Source organism: Trichosurus vulpecula, chromosome 7 (genome assembly GCF_011100635.1).
Source record: "Trichosurus vulpecula isolate mTriVul1 chromosome 7, mTriVul1.pri, whole genome shotgun sequence".
Classification (NCBI taxonomy): domain Eukaryota; kingdom Metazoa; phylum Chordata; class Mammalia; order Diprotodontia; family Phalangeridae; genus Trichosurus; species Trichosurus vulpecula.
In genome coordinates this window covers 136889940-136908388 of record NC_050579.1, presented here as the reverse complement: position 1 = coordinate 136908388, position 18449 = coordinate 136889940, and the positions used below count along the sequence as shown (strand labels likewise).

Sequence of the window (18449 nt, the reverse complement as noted above, 5' to 3'; positions counted from 1 at the left end):
ATGGTTTTCTGAAAACTTCTTTCAGTTCTATAGTGCAACATCCCATATCTGACAGTCGCTACCTATATGGCTTTGGGATAGTCACTCTCTGGGCCTCAGTTTCTTCACCTGTAAAATGAAGAGGTTGTATTAGCTAGGTGGTCTCTCAGGTCCAACCAGCTCTGTAGTTATGATCCTATTGTCTTCTGAGTTAGGCCATAATCTTATCATTATTTAAAGCATAGAGTCATTTTATTCAATAATCAATAAATATTTATTAGCATTGGAAATACAAATAAGAAAAAGATGAAGTAAACTCTATCTAATCCATTTAGATTTTATCCACTTAGCTTTACAATCTAATCAGTTATAATCTAATCCAGGCAGTGCTTTTTTCCTTTTTAACAACAAAATTTAGGCTTTTAATCAGGGCAAGTGGATTATAGCTTGGGATGCCACAGAGCAATGGGGGTACCCACAGGCAGTTCTTACCTTTTATTTTTAGTAGATAAGATATTGTTCATAGACTTATATGTGAATAAGTATAGCGCTAATGCATTTTATTTCTTCATCTTTCCTTACCTTTTATTAGTCTTTGAGGTGAATCTTTGGGAAAACAATGTTGGGATAGTTTACACATCCACCAGAAGCATAGATTTGTCATATTGCTATTCTAGGAGTTTGTAGAGAGAAGTAAGTTCTGCTGTTAGGAAAAAAAAAGAGTTTCATAAGGGAATTTGTGTTTTAGTGCTACCAAAATGTCCCTTCATACGAACCTGGTATATGTAATTAAATTATTGGAAGTCTTTACTTTGTACAAGCAGACTTTTAAAAATCACATTACGCAAACAGTGTCTGTTGACTCCTTAGTTAAAATACTTGTTATTTCACTCAGGCTACAAAACTGCATTTTCACTATATATCATTAGAGTATTTGGATTTTTTTTAAAATCTGTTTAATATGGTTCAGATATGCTTCCATCAAAAGAGGAGAAGAGCAAGACACCACCAATGTTTCTGTGTATCAAAGTGGGAAAACCCATGCGAAAATCCTTTGCTACTCATAGCACGACTATGGTACAACAATTCGGCAAGAGAAGAAAGCAACCAGAGTACTGGTTTGCAGTTCCTCGAGAAAGGTGAGTTGATAACAATGTAAAATTGGCAATGTGCCTTGGAGTCATTTTTTTTTTGTTAGTCTGGCGCTTGAATACGATTTGAAAAATTCTCTTTCCATTGAATTTTGTTTGAAAGGACATTCTCTTAAGACTAAGTTGATCTGTGTTGAAGTTCTTTTCAGTTCAACATATACACAATTCCTATTAAACCTGTTAAACCTATTAAAACATACAGAAGAAAAACTTCAGATATGATAGAATGATGATGGCAGTATCTGCCAATAGTACAGAAATATAAAAATTCTCTAAGAAAAAAAACTCTACTGTGGGTATAACATTGCCTGTTTGCCATTTCTAACTGTATTGCTCCCAGATTTAAATTTTTTGTTTAATTTCTGGAAAATGTAAAAGTTCCAGAGTATTGGATTTAGAATCAGAGAATCTGTCTAAATCATGGCTCTGCTGTTTGTTCCCTGCATAACTGTGGGCAAGTAAGTGTCTTAACCTGGGCCTCAGTTTTGTGGAGTTGGGCCAGATAGCTTCTAAGGTACTTTCCAGGTCTCCATCTAATATCCAAGCTATTCAGTACCTTTTATGATCTTGGAAAGATCTAGGTCCTTGGTCCTAGATCTGCCATACCTCTCTAGGTAGGACCTTAGGCAAGTCACTTCTTATCTGTTGGCTTTAGTTTTCCCACTTGCTGTCAAAACTAGATGGAAGGTTCTTTCTAGCACTGAAATCATATGCTTCTGTAAATGGCAAGTAAGAAATATGTGTGCTTCTGGGTAAGGAATTTTAGCCCTGAAAGAATAATCTTGGGGAAGTATTTAAACAGTAATCTGGCCCTTCCATCCTTCCTTCCTTCCTTCCACAATAGGTGACTTGCCTAGGGTCACACAACTAGTAAGTGTCTGAGGTCATATTTGAACTCAGATCTTCCTGACTACAGTGTTCTGTTTCACTGCACCACATAGCTGCCCCTGGCATGTGTGTGTGTGTGTGTGTGTGTGTGTGTGTGTGTATACATATATATACACACATATATTCTCATATATACACATACACATTCATATACATTTATATACACATATGTACATATATACACATACAGATATATGTGTATATATGTGTATATACATGTATATATTTATAATTTAGTATTTTATTTTTCCCCAGTTACATTAAAAACAATTTTCAACATTTGTTTCTGAAACTTTTTAAGTTCCAAATTCTCTCCCTTCCTCTCTCCCTACCCACCTCATTGAGAAGGCAAGCAATTCAATATAGGTTATACATGTGTAGTCACGTAAAACATCCATAATAGTCATGTTGTGAAAGAAAACATAGACCAAAAAAACACCTCAAGAATAATAAAGTAAAAAAGTATGCTTCAATCTGTATTCAGACACCACTAATTCTCTCTCTGTGGAGGAATAGCATTTTTAATAAGTCCTTCAGAGTTGTCTTGGATCATAGTATTGCTCAGAATAGCTAAGTCTTTTACAGCTGATCATCTTACAATATTTCTGTTACTTTGTACAAAGTACATTTCATTTTGCATCAGCCCATGCAAGTCTTTGCAGGTTTTTGGATTTGTTTGGGTTTTTTTGGCAAAGTAATTGGGGTTAATTGCCCAGGGTCACACAGCTAGTAAGTGTCAAGTGTCCGTTCTGAAGCTGGATTTGAACTCAGGTCCTCCTGACTCTAGGGCTGGTGCTCTATCCACTGCACCACTTCGATGCCCTTTTCCAGGTTTTTCTGAGAGCATCCTGATCATTTCTTATAGTACAATAGTATTTCATCATAATCACATGCCACAACTTGTTCAGCCATTCCCCAACTGCCCTCCGTCTCTAATTCTTTGCCTCCAGAAAAGAGCCGCTATAAATATTTTTGTATATATAGGTCCTTTTCCTTTTTTGTTTTTTATCTCTTTTGAGGTACAGACTTAGTACTGGTATTGCTAGGTCAAAGGATATACATAATTTTATGAACCTTTGGGTATAATTCCAAATTGCTCAACAGAATGGTTGAATCAGTTCATAACTCCACCCACAGTGTATTAATGTCTCATTTTTCCCACATCCTCTCCAACATCTGTCATTTACCTTTTCTGTCTTACTAGCCAATCTAATAGGTATGAGGTAATACCTCAGAATTGTTTTAATTTGTATTTCTCCAATCAATAGTGAGTTTTAAGCATTTTTTTCATATGGCTATAGATAGCTTTGATTACTTCATCTGAAAACTGATCATATCTTTTAATCATTTATCAATTGGAGAATGGCTCTTATTTTTTTTTAAATTTGACTTAGTTCTCTATATGTTTGAAAAACAAGGCCTTTATCAGGGAATTTTGCTTCAAAATTTTTTCAGTTACGATTGCTAACTATATTTCCCTCCATCCTATTCCCCCTATTTCTTCTATTCTCTATCTCCTTTCACCCTGTCCCTCCTCAAGTGTTTTGCTTCTGACTACCCCTTCCCTGACTCTGCCCTCCCTTCTATCACAACCCTCCCACCCCTCCCCCAGCCTCCCTACCATCACCACCCTGCACCACCACCCTCCACCACCACCACCCCCAGATTATCTTATCCCTTCCCATTCTACTTTCCTATGGGGGTAAGGCAGATTTCTATACCCAATTAAGTGTGTATGTTATTCCTTCTTTGAGCTAATTCTAATGAGAGTAAGGTTCACTCACTCCCCCTTCACCTCTCTCCTCTTCCCCTCCACTGTAAAAGCTTTTTCTTGCCTCTTTTATGTGAGATAATTTATATCATTCTGTCTCTCCCTTTCTCCTTCTCCCAATACATTCCTCTTACCCCTTAATTTTATTTTTTAGATATCATCCCTTCATATTCAACTCATACCTGTTCTGTCTATATATACTCCTTCTAACTACCCTAATAATGAGAAAGGTCTTATGAGTTACAGATATCATCTTCCATGTAGGAATGTAAATGGTTTGACATTATTAAGTCCCATATAATTTCCCTTTCCTGTTTACCTTTTTATGCTTCTCTTGAGTGTTGTATTTGAAAGTCAAAATTTCCGTTCAACTCTGGTCCTTTCATCAAGAATACTTGAAAGTCCTCTATCTCATTGAATATCTATTTTTTCCCTGAAGGATTATACTCAGGTTTGCTGGGTAGGTGATTCTTGGTTGTAACCCTAGCTCCTTTGCCTGCCAGAATGTCATATTCCTAGTCCTCTGATCCTTTAATGTAGAAGCTAAATCTTGTGTTATCCTGACTGTGGCTCCACAGTTCTTCAGTTGTTTCTTTCTGGCTGCTTCCAGTATTTTCTCCTTGACCTGGGAACTCTGGAATTTGGCTGTAAAATTCTTGGGATGTTTCATTTTGGGATCTCTTTCAGGAGGTGATCGGTAGAGTCTTTCGATTTCTATTTTACCCTCTGGTTGTAGAATATCAGGGCAGTTTTCCTTGATAATTTTTGAAAGATGATGTTTAGGCTCTTTTTTTAATATTGGCTTTCAGGTAATCTAATAATTTTTTAAATTATCTCTCCTGGATATATTTTCCAGGTCAGTTGTTTATCTAGTGAGATATCTTCTATTCACATTGTCTTCTATTTTTTCATTTTTTGGTTTTGTTTTATTGTTTCTTGATTTCTCATAAAGTTATTAGCTTCCATTTTCTCCATTCTGATTTTTAAGGAGTTACTTTCTTCAGTGAGCTTTTGAACCGCCATTTCCATTTGGCCAATTCTCCTTTTTAAGGCATTCTTCTCCTCATTGGCTTTTTGGACCTCTTTTAACATTTGGCCTAGTCTGTTTTTAAAAATGTTTATTTTGTTAGTATTATTTTCTGTCTCCTATACCAAGCTTTTGACTCATTTTTCATGATTTTCTTGCATCACTCTCATTTTTCTTCCCAATTTTTCCTTTACCTCTTTTACTTGATTTTCAAAATCCTTTTTGAGCTCTTCCATGACCTGACACCAATTCATATTTTTCTTGGAGGCTTTGGATGTAGGAACTTTGACTTTGTTGTCTTCTAAGTGTGTGTTTTGATCTTCCTTGTCACCATAGTAGCTTTCTAAAGTCAGAGATTTTTCCCATTGTTCACTCATTTTCCCAGCCTATTACTTCACTTTTTACTGCTTGTTAAAGTAGGGCTCTGCTTTCAGGGTGGAGGGTGCACTTTCCCAAGTTTCAGGGGGTTTGTGCAGTTGTTTTCAGAGATACTTCTAGGGACCTGTAAGTTTTCAGTTCTTCCAAGATGGTATGATGTAAGGAGAGGTATTTACTCCTCTGCTGGCCGGTGCGCTGGTCTGTGAGTGACCACAAGCACTCTTTTCTGTCCTGGAACTGTGAAGAAGATCCCCACTCCACTACGGCTGCAAGCTCAGCTACGCTAGTGCTCCTCCTCACCCTAGGACTGCCACCTCGGACTGTGACCTAGATTGGAGTATGGGCAAATCAACAGAGTGCTGCCTCAGTGCTAGCAGAAAGACCCCTGTGATCTCCTTCTGACCAGTTGTTCGTCCCTTTACCATCTGTGAGCTGAGAGCTCAGGAAGTAGCCACTGCTGCTGCCGCTGCTGATTCAGTCACTCCCAAGGCCTGCTCCTGATATGCTGGGGTCAGGGCTTTGCTGGCACAGCCTTCTGGACTGCACTCCTCTCTCACTGTGGTGCAACAGACCTTTCCTGCTGACCTTCCAAGTTGTCTTGGTCTGGAAATTTGTTTCACTCCATCTTTTTGTGGATTCTGCTACTCTAGAATTTGTTTAGAGTCATTTTTTTTTGGCAAGGCAGTTAGGGTAAGTGAGTCACACAGCTAGTAAGTGTCAAGTGTCCAAGGCTGGATTTGAATTCAGGTCCTCCTGACTCTAGGGCTGGTGCTCTATCCACTGTGCCACCTATCCACCATCTTTGCTCCACCTCCCCGACGTATATTTCAATGAATGTTTCAACCACAGGTGCTTATCACAACCCATCCACACCTTCTATACAGTTCTTGTCGATGTTCTGGTATGGACTCCTGTGGTTTGTTCACTAGAGGTTTTTCTTCAGGTCTGCTTACAATCTGTGAGTGATCATCTGGAGTATCTCTTGCCTCATGCTTGCTGCACAGCTGGTTCTCCTCCCACTCTAATTATCATCCTCATAAATGTCATTCCCATGAGGATTTTTATAAAAATTAGTTATGTTGTATACTAGCTTATGTCTTAGGGTGGTGGGGAGGAGTAATATTCTGATTTTTCCCCCCCAGGGGATGCTAAGAATCTTATATAATGAAATTAAATGACAGAGTATGTGAAAGTTGTATACCAAACATGTCTTCAAGAATTCTCTTTGGTTAGTTTTTTTGGAGGCAATCAGGGTAAGCTGTATTTGAACTCAGGGCCAGTGCTCTATCTACTGCACCACCTAGATGCCCCAAGAATGGAAGTTTTCTTAAAGTAGGTTAAATAATTGAAGGTATTTTTCTGTCTTGCATTTATGTGGTAGAAAAAGTGACCATAGACTAGCCATGCAAGTACTTTTTTAAGTCATGAGACCCATAGATTCTCTCTCTCCCGTCTCCCAATCTTAATTCACTAATAGAATCACAGACTTTGAAAGTCTTAAAGCACTTCTGGGGCCATGTAGTCTAACCCACAGACAAAATAGAATACTTATGCCTAAAGCAAATTCATTCATTCTTCAACCTTAAACTTACAGTCACTTTGTATCAATTCATTTAATATTTTGTCATTTTTGTAGTAGAAACTATTAGAAAGGAAAGGAATGGCCTTTCATATGGTAAGTTTTTGAAAATTTAGGCCAAGTCAAAGGTCTAGTGTTAAGGAAGAATTCCCTACAGATTAAGATGCATGATCAGATTCATTTCAGTAGTGTATGTCATCTTTAGTTTGTGCTGGAAAACTTTAATGAAGGATTTATTTTTAATGTAGCAGATCCATGAGATAAGACTGGATCTTGTTTAGTGTCAGTATGTAGTAGGTCTACTTGTCATTTTGAAAAAGTATTTTAAACTAAATAGAATGAGTCCATTTTTAAAAATTTGTTGTTGTTCCGTCATTTTCAGTCACACCTGGCTCTTCTTAACCCCATCTGGGGTTTTCTTGACAAAGACACTGGAATGGTTTACCATTTCCTTCTCTAGCTCATTTTACAGATGAGGAACTGAGGCAAATGGGGTTAAGTGACTTGCCTAGGGTCAAGCAGCTAATAAGTGTCTGAGACCAGATTCGAACTCAGGAAGAGTAAATTATTTTAATGTTCTTCATCCTATAGTATATGTCAAAGAGCCAACACAGTAGGCAAGACAAGTGAATGGCCATCCTGGCCAGATTCCTTGCTTTGACTAACATAATTCTGTCTCCCCCATCCACACCCCTCAAAAAAACCAAACCCTGCTTCCTGGAGTCCAATCGGTGCTACCATTTGGTTGCCCATCACTTTGACTCAACCACTATGACTGGATGGAAAAGTGATACAGAAAAAGGAGAGTTGAGTCCTTGTTTTCACATTCAAAGCTGGAACTTGAAATGACCTTTGCCATAGAAATATTATAAAAACTTATAATTGTTCTTTATTGTACTGTTAGCTTTTAATTCAGCTATTCAGCTGCTAGGGTTAAAATGGATTTATGCAGGTTATTCTGGGGTCCTTGCCATCATTTTGAACATTGTTGGTATAGAAGATGCTGGCAGGGTTTTTTTAAACAATGGATTTTCATGTCTAAAGTAAAATCTGTTTTACATGTTAGGGCCTATCTGCATGATGCAATGTTACTAAAGTCACTTATGGTAATAGTTGCGGAGTAATTCCAGCAATATGGTGTGGTCCATGCCAGTAACCACTTCAGTGTCATTCATTAACAAGAAATCTTTTATAGTGAACATCTTTTTGGGGGCAGGGGGCAAGGCAGGAGTTGTGCTATGTAGAAAATGGGTCATTGGAGGAATTCCATTTTACTGCATTATATAGTCTCAAACTAATTTTTAATTCACCAGAGACTGGCTTGGAGTATTATGTGACTCTTGGAAGAAATCTTTCCCCTTGAGTTAGAATGGGACAGTGGAAAGAATGTAAAATTTGGAGTCAGGGGACTTAAGTTCAAATCCCACCTCTGACATTCGCTACCTATATAACCTTGAGCAAGTCACTGAACCTATCTGGGCCTCAGTTTCTGGATCTGTAAAATGAGGAGGGTGCTCTCAAAAATAGTTCCCCCAACAAGAATTTCAGAATCTCTCAATAAAAGTTTTTTTTTTTCTTGGTGTTTTGGTCACTGGGATATCAGATCGTCTCTGAGGTCCCTTCTAGCTCCAGTTCTATGATTTATGACAGTATTGAAGGAATCTGTCATTTGTTAATGATTTTGCTATTTGCTAAGCAAAAGGCACTGGTGCTTGGAAGGCACAGGGTACTCCCCTGTGGGAGGAGGGTGTACAGAGTGGTACCTCTGGGAAAAATGTTTAACTATGTGTTGGAAGGATAAGACAGTTCCATGGCTTTGAAGTGTAGAACCAGAGAGACAGAAAGAGTCCTTCTAGTCTTAGCATATAGAGTTTGGTGTTCCCAGTGCTTAGAACTATTAAATTGCTGTAAGCTAATCAGAAATAATTTGTGGTGTACCTCACTATCAAAGCAAATTCTCCTGTTCCCTTTTGACTCCCACTTGATATTCCCACTACGTTTGCTTGCTTTTCTATTCCAGATTTGATGTTGTCTAGAAACAAGTGACCTTTGTGCCTGGCATTTAGTAAGCTCTTAATAAATGCTTGTTGCCTGCCTGCCTTTGTGATTATAGCTCCATTCTGAGGAAACTGAAAAAAGTAGTCACCCTGCCCGCTAGATTCTCTTCGTACCTGTCCTCTAGAATAATATCACCTTTCAATTTAACCAGTATTTACTAAATGCTTACTGTTGACTCAAACCTAGTGCTAGGCTTTGGAATTAGAAAGACCAAACAATCTCTACCCTCAAGGAATTTATTTTTACTATCTCGAATATAATTCTGACACACATCTTACTTAACCTTCCTTTGATTTACTCCTGAAAAATACATGAAATTTCATTCTTCTGTGATGCTCTTTTCAAAGTTTGTCCTTTCTTTTCTAATATCTTTGCCAAGGTATTACCCATGAACTAGATTGTTTCTACCTCAATTAGGTTATGGTCTGGAACTTCTTCCAGTCTTAGATGTGTCCTGTCACTATCATGAAATGGTATAGTGAGGATGGAAATAAAGTCTGAGAAAAAAACCCTCCCCCTGCCCATCTGTTCCACTTCTTCACCTTTCACTAAACCTGTCTGTTAAGAGTTGATTGTTTATGGTAATGCACAAAATCTTCCAAGTAAGAGGTCACCTTAAAAGCTGGCCGTATTCCTCATAAACATCAAAGCCTCACAGACCCTCAGAGGGCTCCTTAGAGAAAGGCCACAGTAGCACCTTGGAAATGGTATGGAGTCTCTATCCCCAGACTTTTTTCCATGAGCAACTAGATGGGAACTGGGTTTGTAATTTCATTGCTGTAGGGAGCAACTGGGTGAGGAAATCCCCTAGCCATGTAGGTGAGCACTTTCTCTGCAACTTATAGTCTTAGAGACTTGCCTAGACCACTGAGATATTAGGTGACCTGCCAAGAATCACCACAGTCAGTGTATGTCAAACTTGAACCTAGGACTTCCTGCCTTCAAGGCTAGTTCTTTACTCATTCCGCCACTCTGCCTGTTGCTAAATCAGAGAGCAAGACAAACTGATACATATGTAATCCTATCTCTGTAGTTTTTTTATTTAATTTTTTAAATGAATAAAAAAAATGTATTTTCTCTCTGTACCAGCTCTCCTTCACAACTGTCAAAAAAAAAAAGGTAGGGGGCAAGGGTCAGGGAGGGAGAGACTCTTATTTTTTTACATAGTCAAGCAAAACAAATTCTTGCATTAACCAGATCCAGAAAACTATATTTCATTTTGTACCTGGAGTCTAACGCATCTCTCTCAGGAAGAGGGAGGCATGTTTCACCATTGTTCCTCCGAAATCATGGTTGAGCCATGCATTGATCAGAGTCCTTAAATCTCTTTTTAATAAAAATTTTTGTGACTTAACAAGCATTTATTGTCTCTTCCTCTTACCTTCCCTTTACCTCCCAAACAGAAAACCTAACTTTGTATCTAATTGCTAGACCGAGTTTGTTTGTTTTTTTATTTTTGCAAAAGCTTTTATCCAAAAAAATCGACTATTTCATACCCATAAATGTGTTTGAAATACTTCATAAACTTTGGGAGAAATGTGGTTAGAATATTATATTGTGTTTCTCTATACCGTTTATCAAAATATATGAAGTTTTTTCATTCAAAAATATTTATTGTCTAGTATACAGTATACAGTACTACATTATAAGGCATCTAGAATACGTATAATATATGCATATAACATCATATGTAAATATATAAGGCGCATATAGTAAGGGTAGAGTTCAAAGTATCCCATTTGTTGCCTTGTCTAAGAGAGAGAACTTTTAAATTAAATTACATGATCAGAATCAAATGTGAATAAGCCCTGTATGCCTCCTTGAATCAATCAAAGCCATTGTGTGAGAGATGAGGCAGGACTGAGTTGTGGCAGAAAAAAGAGAAAGATTGAAGAGAGTAACTGGCACTACGGCGCTTGGAGAGGAGGGAACGAGGGAATAAAGAGTTACCTTGCATATCTCATTTGATCCTCACAACAGCCCTGCAAAGTAAGTGCTATTATTTACAGGTTGAAGCAACTGAGGCTAAGTGAATTGCCGAAGGCCACATAGCTAGTAAGTGTCTGAGACTAGATTTAAACTCAGGACTTCCCTGACTCCAAGCCCAGTGCTCTATCCACTGCCCCATCAGCTGTCACCAGGAAGAGCCAGGCTGTGGGAAGTCCCTTGAAAAGGTCAGCTCTTTCCCCAAATTCCCCTCTCAGCATCTGTCTGTCCACACACACACGCTACTGTTTCATCATCCAAATGTTTCCAGTAAACTGAATTTTGTCTTCACTTGCAAAGGGGCCAGGTTTTAACTAAAGATATAAATGCAACTTTAGGCAGAGAGCTCAATCTCTGCTAGACCTTAGAAATTGCCTTAACTGCGGACTCAGATTAATTGTGAGCAAACTCATAATTTTCATCTAAAATAAAATCCCCAAAGCCAGAGAAGGGAACCAGGTAGACCTCAGGAGCCATTATGTTGTCTCATAGAATTAAAAACATGCAAATTATTGTAACACCATATTAAATATTATACCAATGTTATATGTTACATATATCATTTTGATGTGTGCCAGGCACTGTGCTAAGTACACTTTACAATTATTATTTCATTTGACCCTCACAACACTGGGAGGTAGATGCTATTATTATCCCTATTTTATGATTGAGAAAATGGAGGCAAACAGCTTTTAAGTGACTTGCCCTGGCCCGCACAGCTAGTAGTAGTACCTGAGGTCTCTCTGAACTCATGTCTTACTGACTCCCACAAGCCTGGCACTCTATCCACTGCAACACTTACACTGTAGTCATTATCCTGGCCCAGGAAGATGCGAATAATGCTAGTAACACATACTTAGCAATAATCAAGGACTTTGTGAGAATTTTCTATCCCTGGTAATTCTTGGAGGTTTTCAAGCCATCATGCTAAGTGTTTTTTCCTTTTTTTTTTTTTTTTAAAGAAGCAATAATTCTTATTCAGGCATCAAGGTCCACCCCTTTCCCCCAACCCCTTTTGGTTCAATCATCTATAGTTTCTTAATCTCAGAAGAGTTAATTTGATGTTCTTTTAGCTTTTTAAGTCTTTAAAGGACTGGTTTAAGCAAGAGCAGTGGTGTGGAACTTGCCAACCTGTGTATAAATGTTTAATCCAGGCTGAATTAGTTGGTTATAGTGGTTTGAATAATAAGTAAGCTGACTTTTTTTGTTGGTTAGTGAACCAGTAACTACTTGCTTAAGGAAAAAAAGGGACCTTACAAGGGAATAAGATGCATATAAATGACTACTAACACCATAGTTAGGTTCTATGCCATCTTCCAGATACAAACTACCTATCTGTAAATTCTAACTCAAATGGTATTGACTATAGTGAAAAATGCACTACATGGGTTTCTTATGTTGTGCACAGAGTTAAATTCAATTACCTAGTGCAGTGGAAAGCATTCTGGATTGGATATTAAAGACTTGGGCTCAAATTCCAACTGTGCTATTTACTTGTGAGATCCTGAGTTAGTTAAATTTTGTAGGTCTTGGTTTCTTCATGTAAAATCAGGCAGTTGGATTGGATGGTATTAACTTATTATTATTATTATTATTATCATTATTAAATTGATTTTAGGTTTTACTCTATTTGATTTCTTTTCAAAGACTCACACGAATTTTTTTGTAAATGTGTGCTATTATTTTAAATACAAAGCTAATGGAACAGCAGAAAACAGTATTCTTTCATTATCTAAATTGACAGTCTTAATTTGCATAATTTTTTGTAGCCAGTTCTTTCCTTCTTTGGTGTCTGTACACCTAGATCTTGAAAGTATACCTGAGGAAAATGAGAATGCCAAATCATGGTTAAACTGATTCCACTTTGAAAAGCATTATATTCCTTTGCATAAATATCATCGTAAACACACTCAAACTTAATTTTTCTGCACAGGACAGATACATGGTCAGTCCTTTGACCTTCAAAGATGTATGACTTAGTGAGATCACTTTTGGTATTGGTGGTGTGTTTTGCAGTCTAGGACCACTGATGTGGCGTTACCACCCTGCTTTGGCATTTGTGATCAGCTTATAGGGAACACTTGTAAAACTGTTCAAAAGCAGCATCTCCTGGCTCTATCAGATTACAAATCCCAGGAACACAGGTGGAACATTACTTTTAAAATTCTATAAATATCATACAACTATACATGTCTTGCATTGTACTACATTCTAGGGATGCAAATATGAAACAAGATATCATCCTTGTCCTCAAGAAACCTGTAGTCTAACATTATACCAATAATCTATCTGAAGATTTATGCTAGGAGGATTATTTAGCCAGTTTTCTTCATTGTATTGGCTCATAAACTCAATTACTGCTTTAGACTGTCTTTCATCACTTTGTGTACTGCAGTGCTACGGAAAGGGTGCAAAAAAGGACAGTGGTTCAGACTCTAGCTCTGCTACTTATTGTCTGTGACCTTATCACATAATTTCTCTAGGCCTCAATTTTCTCATCTGGAAATTGAGTGACCTCTCAAATCCCCTCTGGCTTTAAATTTGTTTCCTAGGAACTTAGCTGAGCATTCAAATTTATTTAGTGGCCACTTGAGTACAAGGCTCTTAATGATGATAACAGATTGGGTAAAGAATAGATAAAATCGGTAACTTGTAGAAACTGACAAGATCTTGATCTCACTATTGTAACCCACATAAACGTCATGTCCTCACTGTTGTGACCCACCTTGCAGTAGGAACGTAAAACCAATCTTCTCTTTCCCCTTCATTATCACTTAAATCTTTCAAAAGATGAAGGTGACCACTCTAATTCTGAGATATTTAGAATGGGTGGTCAACTTTTTCATGTTATAGTCATGAGTTGTTAAATAGCACAGAAATCTGATGTAATTCTTGTGGCTAATAATAAGTCAAGTTTTTGTGGCACTTTTAGGAGATTGCATCACTACAATACTGTAGTAAAGGTCATATCCTGATATTTTATAGATGAAGAAATAGGCCCAGAAAGGTTCAGTGCCTTGCCCAAAGTCATAGATAGTAAGTGGGGATTTGAACACTCAAATCTAAAGTTCTTTTCATTACAGAAGTTCAACTACCAAGTTTAGAAATAAAGTGCTTCCTTCTCCCCAAATCATCAATATGGGACTCAACAACATCCCGGCCATTTTCTCAGTTGCTTAAAACTTTCCTAGTGACCCTGGCCACAAAATACAAAGGACAAACTAATCATCAAATTCTCTATATCCGAAGAAGGGAATGCAGCTTTTCTCCACAACTGGGTAAAGAAGAAGCTTTGCATTAATTGCAGTTCTCTGCTGAGGTTGGGAAAACATTAAAATAGAGACGGAGAATGATGAAGAGGTAGGAGGAGTCAGGAAGTTATTGCTTGGCTGTTGAGACAGTACAGATGCAGAGGTTCCCATGATTGATTTGTCCCAGGATACTGCTCCTGTCTATCTAGCTGACTTTAGCAACCTGAGAAAGGTAAATGATTTGACCACTTTCCTAATTATGGAATGGGAGTAGGATGGAAACAATACTAGACGAGTATTCTGGATACCCAGGTTCTAGTCCCAGCAACATAAAAACAACAGAGCTTAGCACTTACTTAACAAAAATAATTAGTTAAAGGAGGAAGCTACAAGATGGTATACTTCTTTTACCAGTGGACTATACCTGAGAGTGTTCTGGAACCAGCTCATACTGGCCCTGGAAAGCCAGTTGTTATATTTGCATTGTGAGCATTTATACATTAGAAATCTGTGAATGCCACAAATCAGGGTTTAATTTATTGTTTTTGTTGATTGATCTAGACCAGGGTGGGGAACCTGCGGCCTTGAGGCCCCATGTGGCCCTCTAGGTCCACAAGTATGGCCCTTTAACTAAATCCAAACTTCACAGAACAAATCCTTTTATTAAAGGGATCCTTTATATTAACCTCAAGGCCAAAGGTTCCCCACCCCTGGCTCTAGACTGAAGAAGGTGATAGAGAAAATACTAATGTGAGAAACATGGTTTGGGGGATCACTGGACTTCTTAGGCAGGGCCAAAGTCCTGAGGAAGAACCCTGTGATAATCCCTAGGGAAGGCTGTACAGACCACAGGACTCCCAGGGGAAGACCAAGTGGTAGCCATCTCCTAATCCGTGGGGACCACAGGGCCTCCTAGGGGTCAGACCCTAAGGAAGACTCAAGCAATGGCCCCTTAGGATGGAGGTAAGATCACAAGGCTCCTGAGACAGGGCTGGAAGTCCTAAGTGATGTCCCCTTAAGAAGGCCATGCAGACCACAGGGTTCCCCAAGGGAATCCAGAGTGGTAGCCCTCTTAACACTGCAGTAGGGATCACAGGACACCCCAAGACAAGATCCAGGAGTAAGCCTGGCAAGCCTCCGCTGCCTGTTGCTTCCCTTCACTTGACCCTAGGAAAATCCATGTGATTTGCCCATTCACACCCAAAGAATTCAGGACTAGAATGGACAGAGGAAGACATTTTATTACACTCCCTGAGAGAGCAGGTATAGTGCTCATGGGAACACATACTGATATAGCTGCAGGAGCAGGGGTAACCATTCTCTCCACTACTGCTAGAGTCATGGTTAGTTTACAATCTTTGTTTTTTACATAGTTTTCCTAGGTTATGCAGTTTATATAAATAGGATAATAAGGATACAGAAGCAAAAGTGAAGTTAATTAGATTTTCCTTGTCTTAGTTTAGGATTAAACTATATTCTTTTACTTCCCCTACTTTCCCTCTTTAACATATGCAAATGATGCAAATCAGTAGGCCTGGATTCTTGACCAAGACCAGACCCTAGATAAGCTTGAACAGGTTCAGGTGGGTTTGGCCTCTCTAATTCCCCAGACTGGCTTCTCAAAAAGTATGCACATGCGTACAAGCCTCTGACCTCTCACCTGACCGACCTTGAGGCCTGGTCTCTGCTAAAGCTGGGATGGGGGAGGGCAGGGAAGCACACCTTTAGTTCTGTGGAAACAAAACTCCTCCTCCCATTTCTTACACTAATCTTGCAGATTAAACTTAATAATGAGTCATGCACATTTATTTTTTTTTTTGAGAGCTACTTGTTAAACATTTACCAGCACACTCCTGGCTATACCCAAGTGAGTTGTTGCTGCATGCTCTCACCCCTTGGCCTCAGTGTCATGGAATTTCCACCTATGACTACTAGGGTTTCTCCCACACCCCCAACTGAATTAGCCTTGAAAAGTTTATTTGAGATCATTTTGCATACGCCTTGATGAGGTAGGTTTTGTGCCACTTAGCCTGGGTGAAAAAAAAAAATACTACTTCTGGCTCTGAGTGAAAAAAAAAAAAATGCTACTTCTGGCCCTGACTCCTGCCCTTCTTAACTACCTGTACCTGGATGTTAGCACCACTATGCTAGACATTAGGATACAAAGACAAAAATAAGATGGTTCCTGCCCTAAAGGAGTTTATATTCTACTGGGAAATAGTACATGTACTGCCTTCTTTCCAGAGTCTTTGTGGGAAAAGCACTTTGTAAACCTTAAAATATTATAAAAAATTTAAGTTGTTTTTCTTGCTGTTGTTTTCCTTAAAGATGAGAAGCAGGCACTAGAAGTGGAAATACGTGGTTTCAGGAACTCAACCATAGCATTCACACATATTTCCTTTCTGGTTTTCCCCCTGAAATATAGGTCACTTAGGTATTTCTACAGATTCCTAGAAATGTAGTATGAAGTGTCAGAATATGAGACAACTGTATGCACTCGCTTGCAGACAACATTCTAAAGAATTTTATTTCTTTCCCTTAAGACAAACAGCAAGGGTGGGGGGGGCCAGGGAGAAAGAATATGTGAGACATACAAACTAATTTACTTTAAGAAAACAGGTTACCTTAAGACTTAGGGAGTCCAAAAGTGAATGTGAGTTCTGCTTTATAGACTGATTAAAACCAGGACTCTGAGGCCATCTACAGGCCAGAATGGGAAACAACACCTTTCAGATCATAGGGTTAGATGACAGGCAATAGAACATTCTGTGGCCTAATCCATCTGCTAAGGAAACCCGGATGGCAAAAGAAAATAAATGCAAGAAATAGGCTTCTGAACTAAAATTTTTAAAAATCACCCTGGAATATTGGGAAGGAAAGATGGGATAGGAGAGGAAACATAGATTCTTCACCTCGTTCACCCAGAGGCCTTAGACTTAAAAGTTAGTAACCTTGCTATCAATTGAATTGTAATGCTTTTTGGGGGGGAGGGGCGGGCTGGAGGTGAAAATAGCCCATTTACATTCTTTACACCTTTAGGAGTAAGTTTTCATGCCAAGGCCAGCTGTGTTACTCTGTAGCTCTGTGCCGCTTAGGAAAATCTGGGAGTTTGCTATATATCCCATATAAATGCTCACTTCTGGATTGCCCACTTCAGATTGTGCTTCATCTCCCTTAATTCTCTTTAGAAATTAGTCATCTCCTATCCCACTCCCTAAGTCCCATTTCTTTGCCATAAACTGGTCTTTAGAAAGGATTTGTGATAGTCTATTGGATATTATAATCTTAAATCTAGTGTTGATGCCAGTATTTTTGACTCTCTCCCTAATCGAGCTTATAGGTCTGATGAGGGCACAATCTCTGGGAACTCCCTTGAACCTGGAATACAGTCTCTGGGAGCCCCCTCGAACTCTCCTTGAGTCTTCCAACTGGATCTGGCCTTCCCCTAAGGCCATGGGCCTTGCATTATCATTGGGCCCAAATCTCTGCCTAGTTTCCCCACACTTAATCCTGATCAAAATATCTATACCCTAGCTCTGTTACCCCAGCCCTCTATTGTATGTATGTCTCCATGTAGCCTTCAGCTATCTCCCACCCTGGAGTCTGACCTCATCTCAGTCCCATCAAGCTCCTCCTTAGACTCCTTCTCAGGCCCTCCCTAAACCCCTCCTCTAGTCACCCCAGACCACCCCTCAATCCATCCCACAATCTTTGTGTGTATAATCTCCATCTTGCCTCCATGAAGGTACTCAGATTCAATCTAATTCAGTATGTTGAATCTGGCCGGCTTGTGGAAACAGGCGTCACAAAGGGTGGGATTTACTGGGGCAGACCAGCATGGCTAACCCTTAATAAACTTTGTCTTTTCCCTTGGCTGAGAAGGCTTGAGTCGAATTCTTTCGGCAGGACCCGGCGTGTCAGTATTTTGGGGTCTCGAGCACCCCTAGAAACCTATGGTTCCCTACCACATTCATTTTGATTAAACCTCTTCAGGTCTAGGATAGGCTACCTATGACCTGAGAGCCAAGGAGTGGCACCTGAAGCCATTGTTAGTACCATGGTACTGTTCCTGACCACATGTATCTTGTCATTTTCTCTTCCTTTTTCCTCTTCTCTTTGCATCTTTCTCGCATTACTTTTTCCAGCCCTTGTTCTTCCTGCCTTGGTTATGCCTCAGCCTGCCAATGGTACCCAGTGTTTCCCACAGACATTACTTCAGCCCTGTTGGTATGACTCGGGGCTGCGTAACCTTGGGCAAAATACAACCTCCCTGTGCCTCAGTTTCCTCATCTGTAAAACAAAGGGATCGGACTATTGGTCTTTAAGGTCTTTCCTTCCAACTCTAGACAGTGATGATTCTAGAATCCTAAGGTAGCTTGAA

General features: G+C 39.1%; 1 protein-coding gene across 2 annotated transcripts in view; it reads left to right on the top strand.

The window, feature by feature from the left end:
• Window positions 1-18449, top strand: part of NCOA7 (nuclear receptor coactivator 7) — a 187613-nt gene that overhangs the window by 148688 nt on the left and 20476 nt on the right. For both annotated transcript variants that reach the window (XM_036767325.1, XM_036767324.1), the window contains exon 10: window positions 950-1118. In XM_036767325.1, coding sequence (XP_036623220.1) covers window positions 950-1118 — 169 coding nt within the window. The remainder of the gene's footprint in view (window positions 1-949; window positions 1119-18449) is intronic.